Source organism: Delphinapterus leucas, chromosome 1 (assembly GCF_059928025.1).
Source record: "Delphinapterus leucas isolate spDelLeu-1000000601 "Yukka" chromosome 1, BTC_Dleu_Yukka2, whole genome shotgun sequence".
Classification (NCBI taxonomy): Eukaryota; Metazoa; Chordata; class Mammalia; order Artiodactyla; family Monodontidae; genus Delphinapterus; species Delphinapterus leucas.
This window is the reverse complement of record NC_143129.1, coordinates 177,344,732-177,363,478: the sequence shown is the minus strand read 5'-3', so window position 1 is coordinate 177,363,478 and position 18,747 is coordinate 177,344,732. Positions and strand designations below refer to the sequence as shown.

Here is an 18,747-nt window from a genome sequence, read left to right as displayed (position 1 = left end):
CCGCACTTGAATACAATCTAAACTCTTCGCCGTGCACTTCAGGGCTGCCGGGTGTGATCTGGCCCCTGACCCCCTGTCCCACCTCTGTCTTGCCACCGTGCTCCCCAACACTGACCACTTTTCTGTTTCTCAAACACGGCGAGTTCATTCCTGCCCCAGGGCTCTTGCACTTGCTGTACCCTTTGCCTGACATGCTCTCCCCTCCCCCATCCCACATCCCAGATCCGATTCCTTCACATTTTTATTATCTCTGGCAAATACTACCTCCTAGAGAGACTTTCTCTGGTCACCCAATCTTATTGGCACCCAGTATTTTTACCGTTGGGAGTAATCTTTATTTGTTTTAACTGTGTGGGCCCCTTGTTTATCTTGTTCATCACTATATTCCCAGCACCTAGACCCACGCCAGGAATATCGTAGGGGCTCAAGAACATCTGTTGGATGAATGAGGCCGTATTAGGAACTGGGTTTGTGCTAAGCTCTCCCTCACCCAGGAGTCCCTATAACTCTCATGACAACCTCCATCTACAAATGGGGAGACTGAGGCCCAGACCTGGGAAGTTATTGAGGAAATGAGGTTTAACCACAGGCCTGATTCCACATTGATGTTCTGGCCAACACCTCCTGCTGTCCTGGGCTTCCACCCAAGATCTGCTCTTTATAGAAAAAGAAAAAAAAAAAAAAGGAAAATCAGACAATTGGAAAGGAGGAAAATCAGCAGGTACGGCCCTGGAATAATCCTCAGTGCGCAGGTTTCACCTCTCCTGCCCCTTCCCCTCCCCCAGTGTTGAATGTGGCCTTTTGCTTTTGTTTGTTTTTGCAATTACTGCTATAACATTCACATTCTTCTACGTTCATCACACAGTCTCTGTAAACATGACGTTGAATAGATGTAGGACAGTCCACCGGGTGGATGCACCAGAGTTACCTGACTGTCCCCAGTGCTTGGGCCTCTATCTAGCCTGGTGCGCTGGGGTTGTCGATGTTTAAGTGACAACTCAATGTCATGGCTGGAATTCAAGCATCCATCCATTCGCTCTTTGACCAGATTTCACTGTGCAGTGGGCCCTATGCTGAACAGGGAGGGTGTTGACGGGCCTGGACCGGTGTGGGAGGCAGCCGAGCAGGGCCAGAGTGGAGTAGATGTTGTCAGGCTGGAATGTGGCAGGCAGAGGAAGTGGCCGGTGCAAGGGTGGCTGGAGTGGGCTTCACGGTTGAGGATGGTGAAAAGCTTTTCCCAGGAGGGCAGTGGGTGGTGCACACTGCAGACAGGCCATCTCGAGGGCAGAGGCGTGGCCGCATAGTGCATCCTGAGCACCCTCCAGGCCCGGGCTCTGGTTGGCCTGGAGCATAGGGAGCCTGCCAGGAGAGGTGGGAGTTGGGGCAGAGCTGAGGCCTGGAAAGCCCAGCTAAGGAACTTAGACTTTCTCCGGCAGTAGATGGGAAGCCTGATGTTTATCTCCTCTCTTGTAAGAGTTTTTTTTTTTTTTCTTAAATTAATTAATTAATTTATTTTTGGCTGTGTTGGGTCTCTGTTGCTGCACACGGACTTTCTCTAGTTGCGGTGAGTGGGGGCCACTCTTCGTTGCTGTGTGCAGGCTTCTCATCGTGGTGGCTTCTCTTGTTGGGGAGCACGGGCTCTAGGCGCGCGGGCGTTAGTAGTTGTGGTTCATGGGCTCTAGAGCGCAGGCTCAGTAGTTGTGGCACACGGGCTTAGTTGCTATGCACCACGTGGGATCTTCCCAGACCAGGGCTCAAACCCGTGTCTCCCTGCATTGGCAGATGGATTCTCAACCACTGTGTCACCAGGGAAGCCCTTTTTTATGAAAGATCAAAATTTTATTTAAAACTGTAAAAAAAAAAAAATCAAATAGCACATAATGGTTTATCTGGAAAGGCCCTTCCTACTCCCCGTCTCCAGTCCTGCTTCCTGGAAGAAAATACTTTCACCTGTTCTGTTTTTAATCCACCGGGCACTTTTCTTGTGACTCAGTTGTGTGCTCCACTGTTTCTGGGTTTATCAGTTTTTGGACATAATGTCTTGCCTCCCTGCAGTGAAGATGAGGGTTTGGCTCACACCACCCACCTGCCTTCCCCGAGAGTTCTGTTCTGTTGGTGCCTTCAGACCTTTAGATAATATATGTAAGCTGTCACTTCCTCTTCCGTAGACTTGCAGCTCTGTCTTTCCCTTGCATCAGCGTCATGGTAGAGCCTGGTGTGCGCTTGTCTTCCCTTGCTCCACGTTCGGTGCTGTCACGTGGGTAGCTTGAGATGGGTCATGTTAGAAGTATTTACGCCACGGGAATCAGCAGACACAACACACCAGGGTTCCCCCCGCCCGTTGTTAAAATGTTTACCGACACAGCACTGCCGGGCTTCTGAGGTTTCTTCCCTCTGACTTGGGTTCAGACAGAGGCCAGGTTAGCTTGGCTCCCAGATGCTTGGCTGGCCGGCCCCACCCAGCACTGACAGCCCTCCCTCTGTGCCGCAGCAAAGCTTCGAGGCACACCAGGACGCGGCCGTGAGTGTGACACACATGGTAAAGGCGGGCAGCGGCGTCTGGATGGCCTTCTCCTCCGGCTCCTCCATCCGCCTCTTTCACACGGAGACGCTGGAGCATCTGCAGGAGATCAACATAGCCACCAGGACCACCTTCCTGCTGCCAGGTGAGGCTGCTGCTGGGCCGTCATGCCCTGCTGTCCTGGGGCTGTGAAGGGAGGGAGGGAGCAGACATCCGGGAAGCAGTTTCCACGGCCAGCCCAGCCCATCTCATTAACCCTTGAGGCAGCCTTTCGTCAGCCTTGAAAACTGGGCCTCCCAGAGGGGAAGCAGTGGGCTCAGGATTTGAACCCAGGCCTGTCCTTCCAAAGCCCTTCTGGCTGTCATCACAGCACAGCAGACGGGGGCTCGTGGGAAGTCAGGCTCTGAGCTCAGGGGACTCCCCCAAGTCAGGCGGCCGCTAAAAAGCCACGCTGGGCAGGAAGCCAGGCTCATCTATACCTCCCGCTCCTCAGGTTGACCAAAAACCCAATTCTGCCTCAAATCACCTTCAGAATAAGGCAAAGGGAAAGAGAGAAGGTCAACTAAGGGTCTCTTTCCTTAGAGGTTTCTATTTTTATTTTTTTATTATTATTTTTTGCGGTACACGGGCCTGTCACCGCTGTGGCCTCTCCCGCTGCGGAGCACAGGCTCCGGACCCGCAGGCTCAGCGGCCACGGCTCACGGGCCCAGCCACTCCGCGGCATGTGGGATCTTCCTGCACCGGGGCACATATCCATGTCCCCTGCATCGGCAGGCGGACTCTCAACCACTGCGCCACCAGGGAAGCCCTCCTTAGAGGTTTTTAAAGAAAGACAATTGTCCCCCTTAGTTTGCCTTCAGGTTTGGGGCAAGGGGAGGGTGAAGACCTTGGACATCATCCCCTTGGGGCCCGTGCTTCCTCCTGCAGAGCTGTTTGTGAGACCCACGGAGAGGATTAAGATCTGAGCTCACCTAGCACCCCCGCTGCCACCCGGCACCTGCCGAGGCATCCGTAGAATCGGCTCCAGGCATCTCCCATACTGTCTGCTGCCCCAGTTGCCGCCCAGATCCCTGTGGACTGTGCTGGGAGCCAGGGCAGACATGTGCTCAGGGTCCATCCCTACCCCCAGCGGGCTTTAGAGCAGCCCTCAGGGCTAGCAGGCCTTGGCCTGGCTTGCCCTGACCCGGGGCTGGTCTGGGAGGGTGTGGGGACTGTCCTGTTCAAGCTCAGCCGACTGGGCTGGGTGCAGCAGCTGGGGGCACCGAAGGGCCCCAGGGCCAGGGAAACAGAGAGGCGTGGCAGGCTGAACCTGGAGCTGATTGTGAGAGGGGCTCGGCAGATGGGCCATGGCAGAGGCTGGAAGCGGCCAAGGGGGGTGGAGTGGGGAATGGTTACTAACAACAAGATCAACAACAACAGCAATAGTACCTAGTGGCTGCCAGCCTGCCAGGAGCCCTACAGTGAGCTAGGTCCCAAGGGCTTTACATACAGGAGCTCACTGTCCCCATTTTACAGATGCAGAAACTGAGGTTTGTTCATCAGGGTAAAGTGGCCAGAGGCAGGACAGGGAGTCACATGAGGTCGGACTCAGTTCAGAGTCCCGCTGGTCGTAACAGGGGAAGAGATGTTTTCAGAGGTGGCCAGAGTCCTGGCTTGGCCACTGTCGGGTCTTGGCAGGTCTCTTTGCTTCCTGGAGCCTCTGGTCCCTCTGTGGGATGGAGAGTGGTTCCTGGCTCAGGATAAATGGCGTCAGGCATGGGAAAACGCCTTGCCTAGGTCTGGGGCATCCATGAGGAGAATAAACGGCTTCCTAACCTGCTCCTGGGGTCTGGGGTAGGGGCTTGGGAGACCTATGTTATGGGTCCTTCCTCGCTCCCTCTCTCCCTCACTCCCTTCCTTCCTTTTTTTAGCTTTAGTTTCATTGTCTTTCATAGTATTTATATATGAGGTAAATCTATTTTAACTACAGTAAAAGTTTCTCAGTATCACAGAAATATTTCCACATTTATGCCGCTAGCTAAGTTATTTCAAGCTAGTGGAACAGTGGAAGAAATAGATAATCTTATGGGCCTTTTGCATCTTCTCAGTCTATCTGTGGGGATGGTGGAGAGTAGAGAAAGAATCAAGTTGATCACGCAGTCAGAGGCAGGCTTTGTGGACAGAGCCACTGCAGGTGGAAACCCAGCAGGCTCCCGCTGCACAACTCCGACCCCACTGTAGGTTTAAGATGCATTTTCACGTCCACTGTCTTGACTTGTTCTTTGCAGTTACCCTTAAAGAAGAAAGGACATTGGCTTTCATGAGCAGGTAAACGGAGGCCCAGGAGGTTAAATAACTGGCCTCAGGTCACTCCGCTGAGGGGCCAGAGCCAGGACCCGAATCACAGCTCTCTCACTGGGCGGCCTCCCCCTTCCCGGGCCTCCGTTTCCCCATCTGTACAGCGAGGGCCGGAGATCTGAGTCAGAGCTCGTAGGGCAGACCAGAGCCCGGAGTTAGACAGGCCCTGCTGGGATCCTGGCTCTGCCGCCTTCCAGCTCTGTGACCGGAAGCAAGTGGGGAGCCTCTCCCACCTTTCGTCCCCGCCTCTCAGGGCAGGTGTGGGCCTTACCTGAGGCGGTGAGGACAGCGCCCCACGGTCCCCGGCTCCAGTGCGTGATGGTATCGTCCACCATCGTTATCTTCATGGCAGTCCCTGCCCCTCATTGCACTGGTCCCCTTCGGCCGTGCATCACCCCCCAACCCTCCAGTCAGGGCCCCTCCCACCACATCGGCACAGACAGAAGCCACCTGTCCGCTTGCCCGACCTCCTGGAGCTGGGCCCTGGACACGTCAGAGTGGAGGCTGAGCTTCCTGCGTTCAGGGCTTCCCAAAGGTCCCGAGGAGTTACTGTCCTGGGCCTCCTTCCCCCAGACCTGACCTTTCCTAACACTGGGGAGCCCGGGCCCCTGCTGGCCGGGACACCGTGAGCCCAGGAGGAGCCAGCCCTGGGTGGAGGGGGGCATCAAATCCACCCTACACTGTGCCCCGGCAGAAGAAAAGAGCAGGATTCTTAAATTCTTTATTAGAGATATTTTTAAAAGGCTTTTAGGTATTTTTTCTTCCCCCATCCCACCAAATGAAATAACTGTGTAATTACTAATAAATTTGTTCCTCCTCTAAGTGCGGATATGTTTTAAGGGCATGTTAAAAATTCATCACGCTTCCTTTCCCCGACCCCTTTCCTCCACTCGCGTCCCCAACTGGAATTAATGCATTTTTGAACCTAAACTCCCTCCTCCTCTTAACTAGACAGGTCATTAATAAAATGTTCTCTGAGAGCCTGAGCTTTTTAAAGTTGTATATCTCCAGATAGATGGCTTGGGTGAGCTGAACACTGCTGCATTAAGCCTCTGTGATAAAATATTTATCCACCATTAGACTTTCTTTTTTCCTTTCGTTCTGTTTGTGCAGGGCCTTGTTCTTTTCCTCGAGGCAGAGTGGGAGGAGGAAGGGCCTCGGCATGAGGTCTGCAGATGAAGTCATTTCTCCATTCCGCCATCTCATTTGGTTTCTCGCTGCCTTCCTTTCGTTTGCCAGGTTTCTGCAGTCCAGTGGGGGCCGAGGGGAGGCAGGGGCATCAGGAAATGATCTCCTGCTGGTCCTGAGGCCTCAGGGGCCCTGGAAAAGGAGGGGAGGCATGTGAGATGGAACATTTGCCACTGCTCCCTCTCTTGGCTTTTATTATTTTCGTGGGTTTCTGGCTCTGATGGAGCTGATCCCAAGAGACTAGGTCCTTTTAATAATCACAAATATTGTCCTAATAGCCTCCATTTTTTGATTATATATTATGGGCCAAGAGCTGTGCTCAACTGTGTGTATATATTATAGTGTGTGTATAGACATATATATTTATATACATACTCCCTGTGTATATATACATATATAATATTGCTAATAATCATAAAATCGAGCAAGGGACATTTGTAATACTCATTGAACAATGAGAGACAGTGGCTTGTTGATTCACGCAGCTGGTAAGTGACAGCAACACCTGTGTCCTTACTCACTTCTCTGCTTTCATTCATTCATTCTCTCATTCACTCATTTACTCACAGGTGCTTTTAAAAAATATTTATTGAGGTACAGTTGATTTACAATATAAGTTTCCGGTGTACAACATAGTGACTCACAATTTTTAAAGGTTATACCCCATTTATAGTCGCTATGACATATTGGCTATATTCCGCGTGTTGTACGATATATCCTTGTAGCACATTTATTTTCTATCTGGTAGTTAGTACCTTCTAATCCCCTTCCTCTGTCCTGCCCCACCCCCGGCCCCTCTCCTTACTGGAAACCACTAGTTTGTTCTCTAGATCTGAACTCATAGGTCCTTTTCGAGTGTCTACCGTGAACCAGGGTATTCGGCCAGGAGCTGGGGAATCAACTTTGAGACACAGATAAGCTGCTGCCCTCAGGAAGCTTACATTTGGGAAGGCAAACAGTAAATGAGCAAAGGGAGAAATAGAGGAATTACAGACCTTGAGCAGAGCCAAGAAGAGAAGATAGGTGGTGACGTGAGAGGGCTCACAGACCGAGCCTCCTGCACTTTCTGATTTCACGAGGGCTGGAATCACCCACGGCTGGACTGTCCTCTGAGGCTGTCCTAGTGGTTGGGAGCCTACACTCTCTGAATTGATGAGGATGTGGGGAAGAGTCCCAGCTCCCCCAAACCCAGATACTGTTTGTGAAATAGCCCCTGACAAACTGGCTTTTTTCCCACTGTGGCTTCCATTTCCACATTGAATCAACACTATGAATAAGACTTGCTGAGTTTGCATCACGTCGCCAGACTCCTATATCCCACTGCCTGCTGACAGCTCCACTTGGGTATCTAATGTGCATCTCAAACGACATCCGGTATTGAACTTGGACTCCTACTCCAAGCCTGCTCCTCCTTGGTCTCGGTCCACAGCACTGCCATGCACCCAGCTGCTTGAGACAAAAAACTCTGAGCTGTCCTTGATTCCTCTCCCCTCCCCGCTCCCCGTCAGTCTGTCAACAGGTCTGTCTCTAACCTGTTGGTTTCTCACCATCTCCCTGCCACCACCGTGTCTCAGGTGCCACCATCCCTGCCTTGCTGGTCTCCTTGCTCCCCCCATCACCCCAGTCCTCCGTCTCATTGCAGCTAACATGCTCCTCTAAAATCCGGGTGCATCACTCCCCTGCTTAGACCTGCCAGTGGCACCTCATCACGCTCGGAATGAACAGTCAAAGCCCTAGCCCTGGCCCATCCACTCTTCTGACCCTCCCCCCGTTGTCTCGTAGAGCCCTCATCCCCAAGCTGCACTGGCTCAGTCCTCCACAGACTGCGAGCTCATCTCGTCACAGGGCCTTTGCACGTGCCGCCTCCAGGGCTTTTGCTTGGGTCTTGGCGTGGCTGCCGCCTCCTTGTCATTGGATGCAGCCTCCCCATCCCCCCAGGAAGCAGAGTAAGGCACGAAACCCCGGCATCCTCCCACCCACTCTCTGCCTCACTGCCCCGTTTCACTCCTCTGCCTAGTAGCTATATTCCTTGTTTCTGTTTTCTTTTCCTCTTTCCCCTCCCAGGGCTGCATTAGTACAGTAGCTACCATTAAAATTAAAATTAAAAGAAATTACAAACTCAGCCCCTCAGTCCCACTAGCCACATTTCAAGTGTCAGTAGCCATATGTGGCTAATGGTTACCGAATTGGACAGTGTGGTAGAGAGCCTTTCCATTATGGTAGAAAGTTCTAGAATGTTTGCTCCTTAGGAGCAGAACTTTGTGTGCGTGGTTCCCCCTGTGCCTCCAGCACCGAGTGCAGCGTCCTGCACACAGTAGGTCCTGGGGATGTGCTGGGGTGCCGAGCGAATGGATGGGTGATGGTATAGACCAGTGTGTTAGGAAATGCTGTGTGAACCCCAAGATAGTAACCTTCCTTCTGGGGTGACCATGGAGCCACACGACTCTGCTCTGCAGAGGAAGCCCATACACCTACAGGTATGGAACTCAGGTAATTTGCTCGAGTAGAGAGGCAGTGAAAGCATCAGGCCGTAAGAAGCGGCAGACCTGAGCTCTGCTCCTGCCCACTCTCCACCCCCCACTCATCAGCTGGGTGACCTCTTTGGACCTTAAAATCCTTGTCTGGAAAATGAGCACAGCATCCGGGTCTTGCGTACCTCTCAGCTGTTGCAAGGCTTATGTCAGGCTAGGGCAGGTACACGAAGTGCTTTGGAAACTGCAAAGCAGTATTTCTCAAAGTGTGGTCCCGGGCCCAGCAGCATCGGTATCACCTGGGAACCTGCTGGAAATGCAGTTTTGGGGCTCACCTCTGGGGTTGGCCCCTCCGTTTTCAGCCCTCCTGGTGGTGCTGATGCATGCCCAGCTCGAGAACCCCCTGTTCTAAGCATCACTTCGCGTCATGGCATGACTTTGAATTTGAGGAGAGAATAATCCTGTCCTTGGGCAGAACAATTCAGGCCAGAAGTGAGACGGCCCTTTGGAGGGGCAGGAGTGGGCTCCCAGCCCCTCCTTCATGCCCATTCCCGTTGACCGGAATTGTTAGCAGTGGAACAGCAGCGAGGATGGCAGACGGCCCCTACCTGTGAGTGCCATGTACCAGCCACTGGATTATGTGATTTACAATCATTGGCTCATTTACTCCTCAGGACAAGGCTTTGAAATATCATCATTGTCGCCTTTTGCAAGCGAGGGAACCATGCCACAGACAGGTTTTGTTTCTGGGACACGGAGGCAGGAAGTAGCAGAGCTGGGGTTTGAACCCAGCGCCTGGCCCCGCAGCTGTGCTCGCAGTCACCATGCTGTGCAGCCCGTACTGTGCTTCCTCCCTGTGAAGAGCAGGGGGACCCGCCTTCCCTGCTATTGCTGTTCTCGCTAAAAGGAAGAGACAGCCCCGGGGATAGCCGGATGAGAACTGATCTGGACTGGCATCAGAAACATGCTAGCGCCTGGCACTGAGTGCCCGTTTCACTGCTGGGACCAGGGGCTGCAGGGCACACTGCCCTCGCCAAAGGAAGGGCCCGTGTGGGCAAGATGTTAAGCCCGGGCTGGAAACCAAGGGGCTGCAACAGACTGCCAACTCACCTGGACCCCTCCCCACGCATCCCGTCTGCACCATCTGCTTCACCCTCAAACCCCCACTTTCCCAGGCCTCCCTTCACTCCCCAGCTGGCCAGCTGTGTCCCTGGCACGGGCGGCCCTTAGTGCACACCTTGTGCCAAGATAAGCCAGCCATGCTCACGTGGGCCAGTACCGTGGCCTTCCCTCATAGCATCCTCAAGGCAGCCCCGCTTTACAGAGGAGGAAACTGAGGCTGCGTCGGGGGAACCCTCAGCTGGGGGACCCAGGGGCCAGACCCCAGCCGGGTTAGCCTCCCAAGCCCCAGAGCTTAATCACAACCCTGTCTAGCTTCTTGCTTATCTCAGGAGAGGAGCCCAGACTGTGCCGTTTTCTCACCTGCCGTGGCCCCCATCCACTGCCCCCCCCCGAGAGGACGTACCGCTCATGCTGACCTCTCCCTCTGCAGGCCAGAAGCACCTGTGTGTCACCGGCCTCCTCATCTGCCAGGCTCTGCTCTGGGTGGGCACTGACCAGGGTGTCATTGTCCTGCTGCCTGTGCCTCGGCTGGAAGGCATCCCTAAGATCACAGGTGAGGCTCTGGGTGGGCACTGACCAGGGTGTCATTGTCCTGCTGCCTGTGCCTCGGCTGGAAGGCATCCCTAAGATCACAGGTGAGGCTCTGGGAGCCAGTCCTGCAGGGCCCGGGGAGTCAGCTACCTACGGCCAGGGAAGGGTGGATCTTGTGCCCAGGTGTTTGCGCTCTCTTCTGATATGGGGGTGGGGGTCCATTCTCTAACGTCCTCTGTCATCGCAGGTGGCACTGTGGCTCAGTGGAATTAAATCACCTTGGCCTTGCAGTCTCCTTCTGAGTCTTCTTTCTGAGTCTCAATTACCTAACCTAGCAATGGACACAGTAGGCATATTGGCCAGATGGTCTGGGGATTGGCTGAGACAACTGACTAATGGTAGAGGATCTGTGGGGCCCCTTCTGCCCCCTCCCCACAGCAGCTTCAAAGTGTCCAGGCTCCAGTGGTAGAAATACCTGAGGGCTCCTGGGGCTGGGGATCCATGTGCAGCTGTGTTTGCATGGATTAGAGGGAGGGCTGCCCTGACTGTGGCACTGGGGTCCAGGATCAGGGAAGACCCCAGAGCTCTGGGCCCCTCTCTGCCTCTGTCCTGAGGGTGATGACGAAGTGGCCTCTTTCAGCTGCTGCCGGAGGGCGGGGCTGAGTGCAGTGGGAGGGAGAAGTCCTGAGGGAGACCAGCCCCAGGTGGAGCTCAAACCTCTCTGCCAAAGAAGACTCTCTTCCTAAATTGTAAGATTTCCCATTTTCATGATTTTATCACATAGGTCAATTTGGTCCTGGGGTTGCAGGGATGCATTGGGCAGAGACCCTGCCCCCAAATGCTGAGAGTCTGGTAGGGGCAGCTTGTAGTCAGGGTAGCAGGTGCTATGATGGCAGGTGTCCTGGAATCTGCAGGGCATGGAGACAGAAGTGGTCATTTCTTCATGGCTGAAGGCAAGAAGGGTGCCCTGTGGAGGAGCTGAGCTGGGCTTCAAGGCTGAGCTGTAGAGTTAGGTGGATGGGAAAGGCTCTCTAGGCAGAGGCAATGGCTTGGGCAAAAGCACAGAGATGTGAGGATGGCTCAGGCAGGGAGCTGCAGGTGCTTTCACACCGAGGTTCCCCATGTGGTTTATAAAGTCATTCGTGTTCCCCTGCTCCAGTTCTCCAAAGAAAGTAACCCTGGAGCATTGAGAGCCCTCCCCCAGACCCATGGCCTTCTGGGAAGATAACAACGTAGATGGCAATAACCAAAAAAAAAACAAACAAAAACAAAACCCAGAAATTCTCCAAGAGACCTGTTGGGTCTTTAAAACTCTGGGCCTTTGGGCCCCTTCTCTCTGCCCTCTTCCTGCAGGGAAAGGCATGGTCTCGCTCAACGGTCACTGTGGACCTGTGGCCTTTTTGGCCATGGCCTCCAGCATCTTGGCCCCCGATATCCTGCGGAGTGACCAGGAGGAGGCCGAGGGGCCACAAGCCGAGGAGGACAAGCCAGACAGTCAGGCTCATGAGCCAGCACCCGTGCCTGCGAGCCACGTGGGCCGAGAGCTGACCCGCAAGAAGGGCATCCTTTTGCAGTACCGCCTGCGTTCTACCGCCCACCTCCCGGGCCCGCTGCTCTCTGTGCGGGAGCCGGAGCCCATGGACGGCTCAGCCCTGGAGCACAGTGAGGAGGACGGCTCCATCTACGAGATGGCTGATGACCCCGACGTCTGGGTGCGCAGCCGGCCCTGTGCCCGTGACGCCCACCGCAAGGAGATCTGCTCGGTGGCTATCATCTCCGGAGGGCAGGGCTACCGCAACTTCGGCGGCGCCCCGGGCGGCAGTGGGAAACCAGCCCTGTGTGGGGAGACGGACAGCGCCCTCCTCATCTGGCAGGTGCCCTTGACGCTATAGCCCCCACCCAGGCCGCGCAGCTACAGGCCTGGCCGCAGCCAAGCCAGGCTCTCGGCCTGCTATGGACCCTCCCAGCGGTCCAGGGTCCCCAGGGAGCACTGGGTGGCAATGCCTTCCAGGGACCTGCATGGCGCCATGCGGACGGGCCTGGAGCTCTGGTAACTACCTGAGCAGGGCAGAGGAAAACCTCTTCCTTTTTAAGAAAAAAAAGAAAAAATTCAGAGTGTTTAGGGGAGTGGTTTGGGTTTGGGGAGAGGGAGGACACCTCTGGAGAAGATGGCCTTCTTTTTAAAAGCAAAAAACACAAAACCTCACAATTGCCTGGCAAGCCCAGTGCCTCTTGTCCAGGCCCGAGCGGGGCTCAGGGGCGGCCACGCACCCTTCCTGGAAGGGTGCGTGTGTGTGAGTGTATGAGAGTGTGTGGGCTGGTGTGTGAATATATATAAATACGTATATATGGTGTATATTATATGTGTATAAAGTCTGTACATATTGGAGCTCTGGGAGATGCTGGAATAAAAGGCAAGAATAACATCAGTACTTGGATTGAGGGTTGTTTTTTTGTTTTGTTTTGTTGTTTCGAGATGTGATGGGCGAAGAGACAGAGCAGCTGTCACTGGATAGGGGTTGTTCTGGAACCAGCAGGAAGGACCCAGGCCAGGCACCGCGAGAACAGGCCCTAGAACTGTGCTGTCCGGTGCAGTCGCCGTTGGTCACATGTAGCTGTTTAATTTTTTAATTAATTAAAATGAAATAAAATCACAGATTCAATTGTTCGGTCCCATTAGCCACATTTCTAGTGTGGCTCAAGGTGCCCAGGTGGTGAGTGCCAACCGCATTGAACAGCACAGGTACAACTGTTTCCATCACCCCAGAGAGTTCTCTTCTGCTCGGGCAGGGGCTCTTGGGAGTTTCTTTTCTGAAAGTTTTTGGAAGAGAAGGCTGGGCCCCAGCTCTGGAATGGTGTGGAGGCACAGGCCTTGGCATCCATCTGGCAAACCTGGGAGGAAAAGAAACTGAAGGGCTTCACTGTGTGGAGGGTGAGGGTCTGGGGCTGTTGGTAAGGGCAACAGAGCCACGAGGGAGGGGGCTGAGGTCCCTGGGTCTGAGGGAGGATGGGGTGAGTTCCAGGGGCTGGGAGCAGAGCCTAGGCTGTGGGGTGGGATTGGCAGGTGGGGACCTGGCTCAATCTCCATCCTTAAGTTTCTGGAGCTGCCTATAGAAAAAACACCAAAACCCAAACCCACCACCCAGAAGGGAAGTGTTCCCCCCCATCCATCCACCTCTCTGTCATCTGTCGGCGTGTCTGTTTGCCCACCACCCACCCACCCACCTGTCCTCCCTTCCACACGTAACAGTGGCCACACTGGGATACAGGGAGGAGGGAAGCCGAGGCGGGAAGCAAACCTCGAAATGAGACCCGGCCTCACGGCTCGATGCGATTCCATGGGAAGCTCCGTGAACCCAGGGGAAGAGCCGCCAAGGAGGGGACATTTCAGCCGTGTTCCGACTACCTGATGGGACCTCGTGCACTGGAGGAGTCACTTCCTTGTTCGCTCTTTTCACACGCCCCTTGAGCCCCGCTGGACTAAGGCACCATGCTAGTTGCTGGGGCCACGGAGGTGAGCAAGGCCACAGCCAGCTCTGTCCCTTGTCCTCAGGAAGTACCTGCTTAGCGGGTAGGGCAGGCATGAGCCAGTGGGCGAGGGCTGGGGGAGGTCAAGGGTGCTGCAGGGAAAGGGAAAGGCCTTGTGGAGGGTAAAGCCTGTGCACAGGTTGGCTTATTCCTGGCGGGGGGTGGGGTGCGGGTGAGTGTTCTAGCATGGTTGCCCAGGAGGAGGAGGGGGAAGCTGTGTCTGGAGGAACCCTGGCCCTGGACACTGGCCAACTACATCCACTCCAGATGAACCCATCTTCTCTGGGCCTCAGTTTCCCATTTTGTATCAAAGGGAGGCTTGTTACCTCCAATGGGAGAGGAGGGTCCTTTCTAAGTACAAATGAGATAAAGAACGTGTCTTGGGCTTCCCTGGTGGCGCAGTGGTTGAGAGTCCGCCTGCCAATGCAGGGGACGCGGGTTCGTGCCCCGGTCCGAGAAGATCCCACATGCCGCGGAGCGGCTGGGCCCGTGAGCCATGGCCGCTGAGCCTGCGCGTCCGGAGCCCGTGCTCCGCAACGGGAGAGGCCACAACAGTGAGAGGCCCGCGTACCGCAAAAAAAAAAAAAAAAAAAAAAAAAAAAGAACATGTCTTCATTTTCATTGCTCAAGTTAATAACTGAGTGCACTGCCTGGGTGGGGCTCCCCGGGGGAGCTGGGCGGGGCTTCTCCTGGGACAGTGACTGATAGGTAGAGGCCGCTTGGGACGACAGACAAGCCAAGCCTGGAGTCCAGGATCCGGCAGGCCTGCATTCACGTCCAGCTCTGCCACAGCCCTGCCGTGTGTCTTCCAGGGCCTCCCTTCACCTCCAGGCCTCGGTTTCCTCGCCTCTAACATGGGGACGATGATGCCTTGAAGAATTACCGAGGACGAGTGTTAACAGGTCCATGGAAAGCACCAGAACGGTCCTCCAGCAGCGGCTCTGTGATGATTGCTTATGTCGTCGTAGCCTGCCTTGTTCCAAACGATTTGAGGCAGGCTGTTCATATTAAGAAGTCCCCCCCTTTTGTGCAGGAGTTAGTGTCTGAGAGCTTTGCGGGTCTGTTAGATCCTAGCCCTGCAGATCGCTCAGTTGAAGAGGACCCGGGAGATGTGATGGGGCCCGTGAAATCTGTCACTGAGCAATTGAATGACTCTGCTACTGTAGTGAAATTATCATATCAGTCAACAGTTCCTCTCTCGAGTCTCTGACAACAGAGTGAGGGAGGATCGGGGGGCGTCGGAAACAGCTCCCGAGTCGAGTGGAGGATGTGCCTCGCATAGGAGAGGAGAGGCCCTCACTTTAGATATTCATCAGAGTAATAATAACCACAAGCGCTCTGGGTGCGCCAGCCCATTTCATCCTCATAGCCGAGCCCTGAGTAGCTGCTCTGTTTGCCTCATTTTGCAGGTAAGGGATCTGAGGCTCAGGGAAGTTAAGCAGCATCCTGAAGTTAAGCATCCTGAAAAATGTCAAGGCCAAGACTGAGGTAGGTCTGTCTGCCGCCAGAGCCAGACTCTTAGCCACCAGGTGACTCTGCCCCCAAGAGCAAAACTTGGGAGACAGAGTTCCAACTGTGCTTTACCCACTTACTAGCTGTGTGACATCAGGCAAGCACCTTAACCTCTCTGTGTCTCAGGGAGGGGATGGTAAACAGTTCCTGCCATGGGAGCTGGGTACCATTCATTCAGGGTTTATTGAAAGTCTACTATGTGCCAGGACCCAGATCCAGATGGGCACTGGGTAGACTGGTGAACCAGACACCCGGTACGCACCTGCCCCCCATTCTACGGGGGTTGCAGAGGGAACAGAAGATAAATAAGTAAAATGTGTCAGATGGCGTCTGTGCTCTGGAAAGGAATGACACAGAGAAGGGGGTTAGAAAGTACTAGAGAGGGGGCTCTGATGTTAAACCGGGTGGTTGGGGAAGCCTCACTGACGATGTGACGTTTGAGCAAAGAGCAGAAGGAGGAGCAGACATGAGGCCCTAGAACATTTCGGGCGGAGGGAACAGCAAGCGCAAAGCGCCGAGGCAGGAGGGCAGCTGGAACGGAGGGAGGGGGGCCATAGGAGCTGGTCCTGCATTACTAGGTCAGTTTGTGGAGGGACCTTGCCTTTTCCTTGGTGACATGGGGGGGTCATCGGAGGGTTTCAAGCCGAGGAATGATGCCATCTGTCTCTGGCTTTCTAACAATCACTCTTGGCTGCTAAGATGAGGAGACTGCATGGGGGCAGGTGTAGAAGTGCGGAGGTCAGGAGACCACCTGTTGTAATCCAGGTGCAAGATGCTGGAGGCCGGGACCACCGTGGGCGTGGTGGAGGTGAAGGGCGCCAGTCATTGTGGATGGGTTCTGATGCTGGAGTCCACAGGGTTAGCTGATGGGTAGGCTGGGAGGGAAAGGGGAGTGAGGGATGACCCCAAGGTGTCTGGCCCGAGCAACTGGAAGGACGCAGCTGCCATTTACTGAGGTGGGGGCAGGGGTTGGAGATAGCTGCGGAATGGCTGGTTTTCTAGGGGGAGACCAGGAGTTGGGTTTGGGGCTTGTTACCGTTGAGTTGCCATTGGACATCGGAGTGGAGAAGCAGGGGGTGCAGTGGCCCTGTGCGTTTGGAGCTGTCCAGGGAGAGGTCCAGGCTAGAGGCAGGTGTGAGCCTGGCTGTATCTCAGGGGAGCAGAGGAGATGGAGGAGACGTGAGAACAGCACAGGGAAGGCGGGTGTTGGGAGGTCTGGGAGATGAACGCAACACCCAGGGAGCCTGAGAAGGCCCGGCCCAGACCAAGGGGAAAACCAAGAAGGCGAGACGTCCTGGAAGCCACGTGAGCGGGTTGGAAGGAAGAGGGAACGATCTTCCACGTCCAATGCTGTGGAGAGGGTAAGACAAGGCCTGAGAACTGACCTTCAGTTTAGCCACGTGGAGGCCATTGGTGACCTTGACAAGAAGAATTCGGGCAGAGTGGTGGGGAATGGCCTGATGGAAGGGGGTTCAAGGTCGAATAGGAGGCGAAGAACTGATTGGTCTGGGCGAAGAGCCCGGGGAGCAGGGTCCGGGGTGAGGCTCTGAGGCTGAGGCAACCTGGGGCCCCTGTGGTTGGGATGGAGGGAGTGACAGGTGTGGATGCCATAGCTCTGAGGGCCCAGAGCATATCAGACCATGTGCCTTAGCCCCTTGCCCTTGCCTGAGGGAAAACCACTCTTTTCTTTACCCCCGATGAGCAGATACAGCCTCCAGATGAGACCCTCATCAGGAGGCAGCTGTGACCTGGGCCCGTCTCCCAGCTGGGGTTCTGTGCAGCTGCTCATTGGGGATCTCAGGCTGATGGCAGGCTGCTCGCCACCCACCCATGGGTGCCCCAGCCTGCTCTCTCCCTCCTGCTGTCCTTCCCTGCACACAAGGACACTCACCACTTGGGCCATCGCAGACCTGCTGGCCCAGACCGTCCTCTTCCCTGCTGTCCCCATCCCTCTCCCACCCTGGTGGGCATGACAGGGACACAGATCCCTGCCCACGGCTCTGTCTCCCTTCATCTTCCTGACTTTCTCCTGGACTTGTGAGGCCCAGGGTGTGGGCTGGGAGTGTGCTTCCCTCCCCGGGAGCCCACATAGTGTCTATCCTCAGGCTTGTCTCCTCCAGTCTCCCCCATTTCCAACTTGCTGATTAAAATGGGATTTCTGGCCTGGGAAGAGCTGCTCTGTGGCCTGTGGGGGTCTCTGGGCTCAGACGTGGAGCTTTGCTCATGCTTCATCAAAGGAAGTGACTTGGCCTGGGTTCCCCCAGAAGCAGATCCTGAGACAAGGATTTTGATTCAAACTGGGGATACTGGGATGGGACGTGAGACAGGGATGGGACAGAAGCCAGAGCAGTGTGTGTTAACTGAGCAGGTGACCCATGCTGGGGAGCTCGGGAGACATGCAGAGCCTCAGAATTCCCCAGCTTCGGGGCGAGGACACTGGGCATATATCCCCACCTCTTGTCAGTAGGGTCCTGGCCGAGGCTGCTCCCAGAGCCATTCATCCAGCCCTCCAGCCTGCTTCACTGCAGCCAGAGAGATGGCCTCGGGCCGAGCAACCCCTGTGCCCCCAGTAGAGCATGGACTGCTGTAGTGAGTGCCCAGGAGAGCTGGCTGTGGCTTTTATAATTTTTAAATGTTTTCTTCCCCAACAAAGCCAGGTTTTCAAGAAGATAGTCTTTGTTTTTGTTTTTTTTTGCGGTACACAGGCCTCTCACTGTTGTGGCCTCTCCCATTGCAGAGCACAGGCTCTGGACGTGCAGGCTCAGTGGCCATGGCTCACGGGCCCAGCCGCTCCGCGGCATGTGGGATCTTCCCAGACCGGGGCATGAACCGGTGTCCCCTACATCGGCAGGCAGACTCTCAACCACTGCGCCACCAGGGAAGCCCAAGAAGATAGTCTTGCTATGGACACAAAAATATCTAATTTGGAACTCAAAGCTGGTTGTTTCTTTTAGGTTTCATCCCCTATGTCTTAATCAGCTTGGGCTGCTGTAACAAAAGACCATCATTGGGTGACTTTAACAATTTCTTTCTCAGTCCTGGAGGCTGGGAAGTCCCAGATCAAGGTGCTGGATGATTCAGTGTCTGGTAAGAGCTCTTTTCCTGGCTTGCAGGCTGCTTTCTTGCTGTATCATCATGTGATGGAGAGAAGATGCTCTGGTGTCTCTTCCACTTATTATAAGGGCACTAATCCCATTCATGAGGGCTTCACCCTCATGACCTAATCACCTCCCACAGGCCCCACTTCCAAATATCATCACATTGGTGGTTGGGACCCACATTCAGCCCATAACAACTTCTCTCTCCTCCCTTGCAACACACACACACACACACACACACACACACACGCTATCTGGCATTGTTTTAGTGGGGTGGGGGCCAGGGAGATGTTGACTCATCAAGATTTATAGGGGATGAAAATAAACCTCGGGCTTATATCTCAAACACATCACCTTGCTATACAACTGGGTACTTTGCACTAGAATCACTGGGGATATGAAATTGTTCTTGTTCTCATGGAACATGCAGTCCAGCAAG

General features: G+C 54.6%; 1 protein-coding gene across 15 annotated transcripts in view; it reads left to right on the top strand.

Annotated features, from left to right (window-relative positions):
* ARHGEF10L (Rho guanine nucleotide exchange factor 10 like) overlaps window positions 1–12,602 on the top strand; it is a 139,399-nt gene extending 126,797 nt beyond the window's left edge. For 5 of the 15 annotated variants that reach the window (XM_089900134.1, XM_089900123.1, XM_089900145.1 and 2 more), the window contains 2 exons: window positions 2,492–2,666; window positions 11,524–11,737. In XM_089900134.1, coding sequence (XP_089756260.1) covers window positions 2,492–2,666; window positions 11,524–11,617 — 269 coding nt within the window. In that variant the 3' untranslated portion in view covers window positions 11,618–11,737. The other 10 variants (XM_089900115.1, XM_030763898.2, XM_089900138.1 and 7 more) reach the window with 6 other exon arrangements.
* The last annotated feature ends 6,145 nt before the right edge of the window (window positions 12,603–18,747 follow it).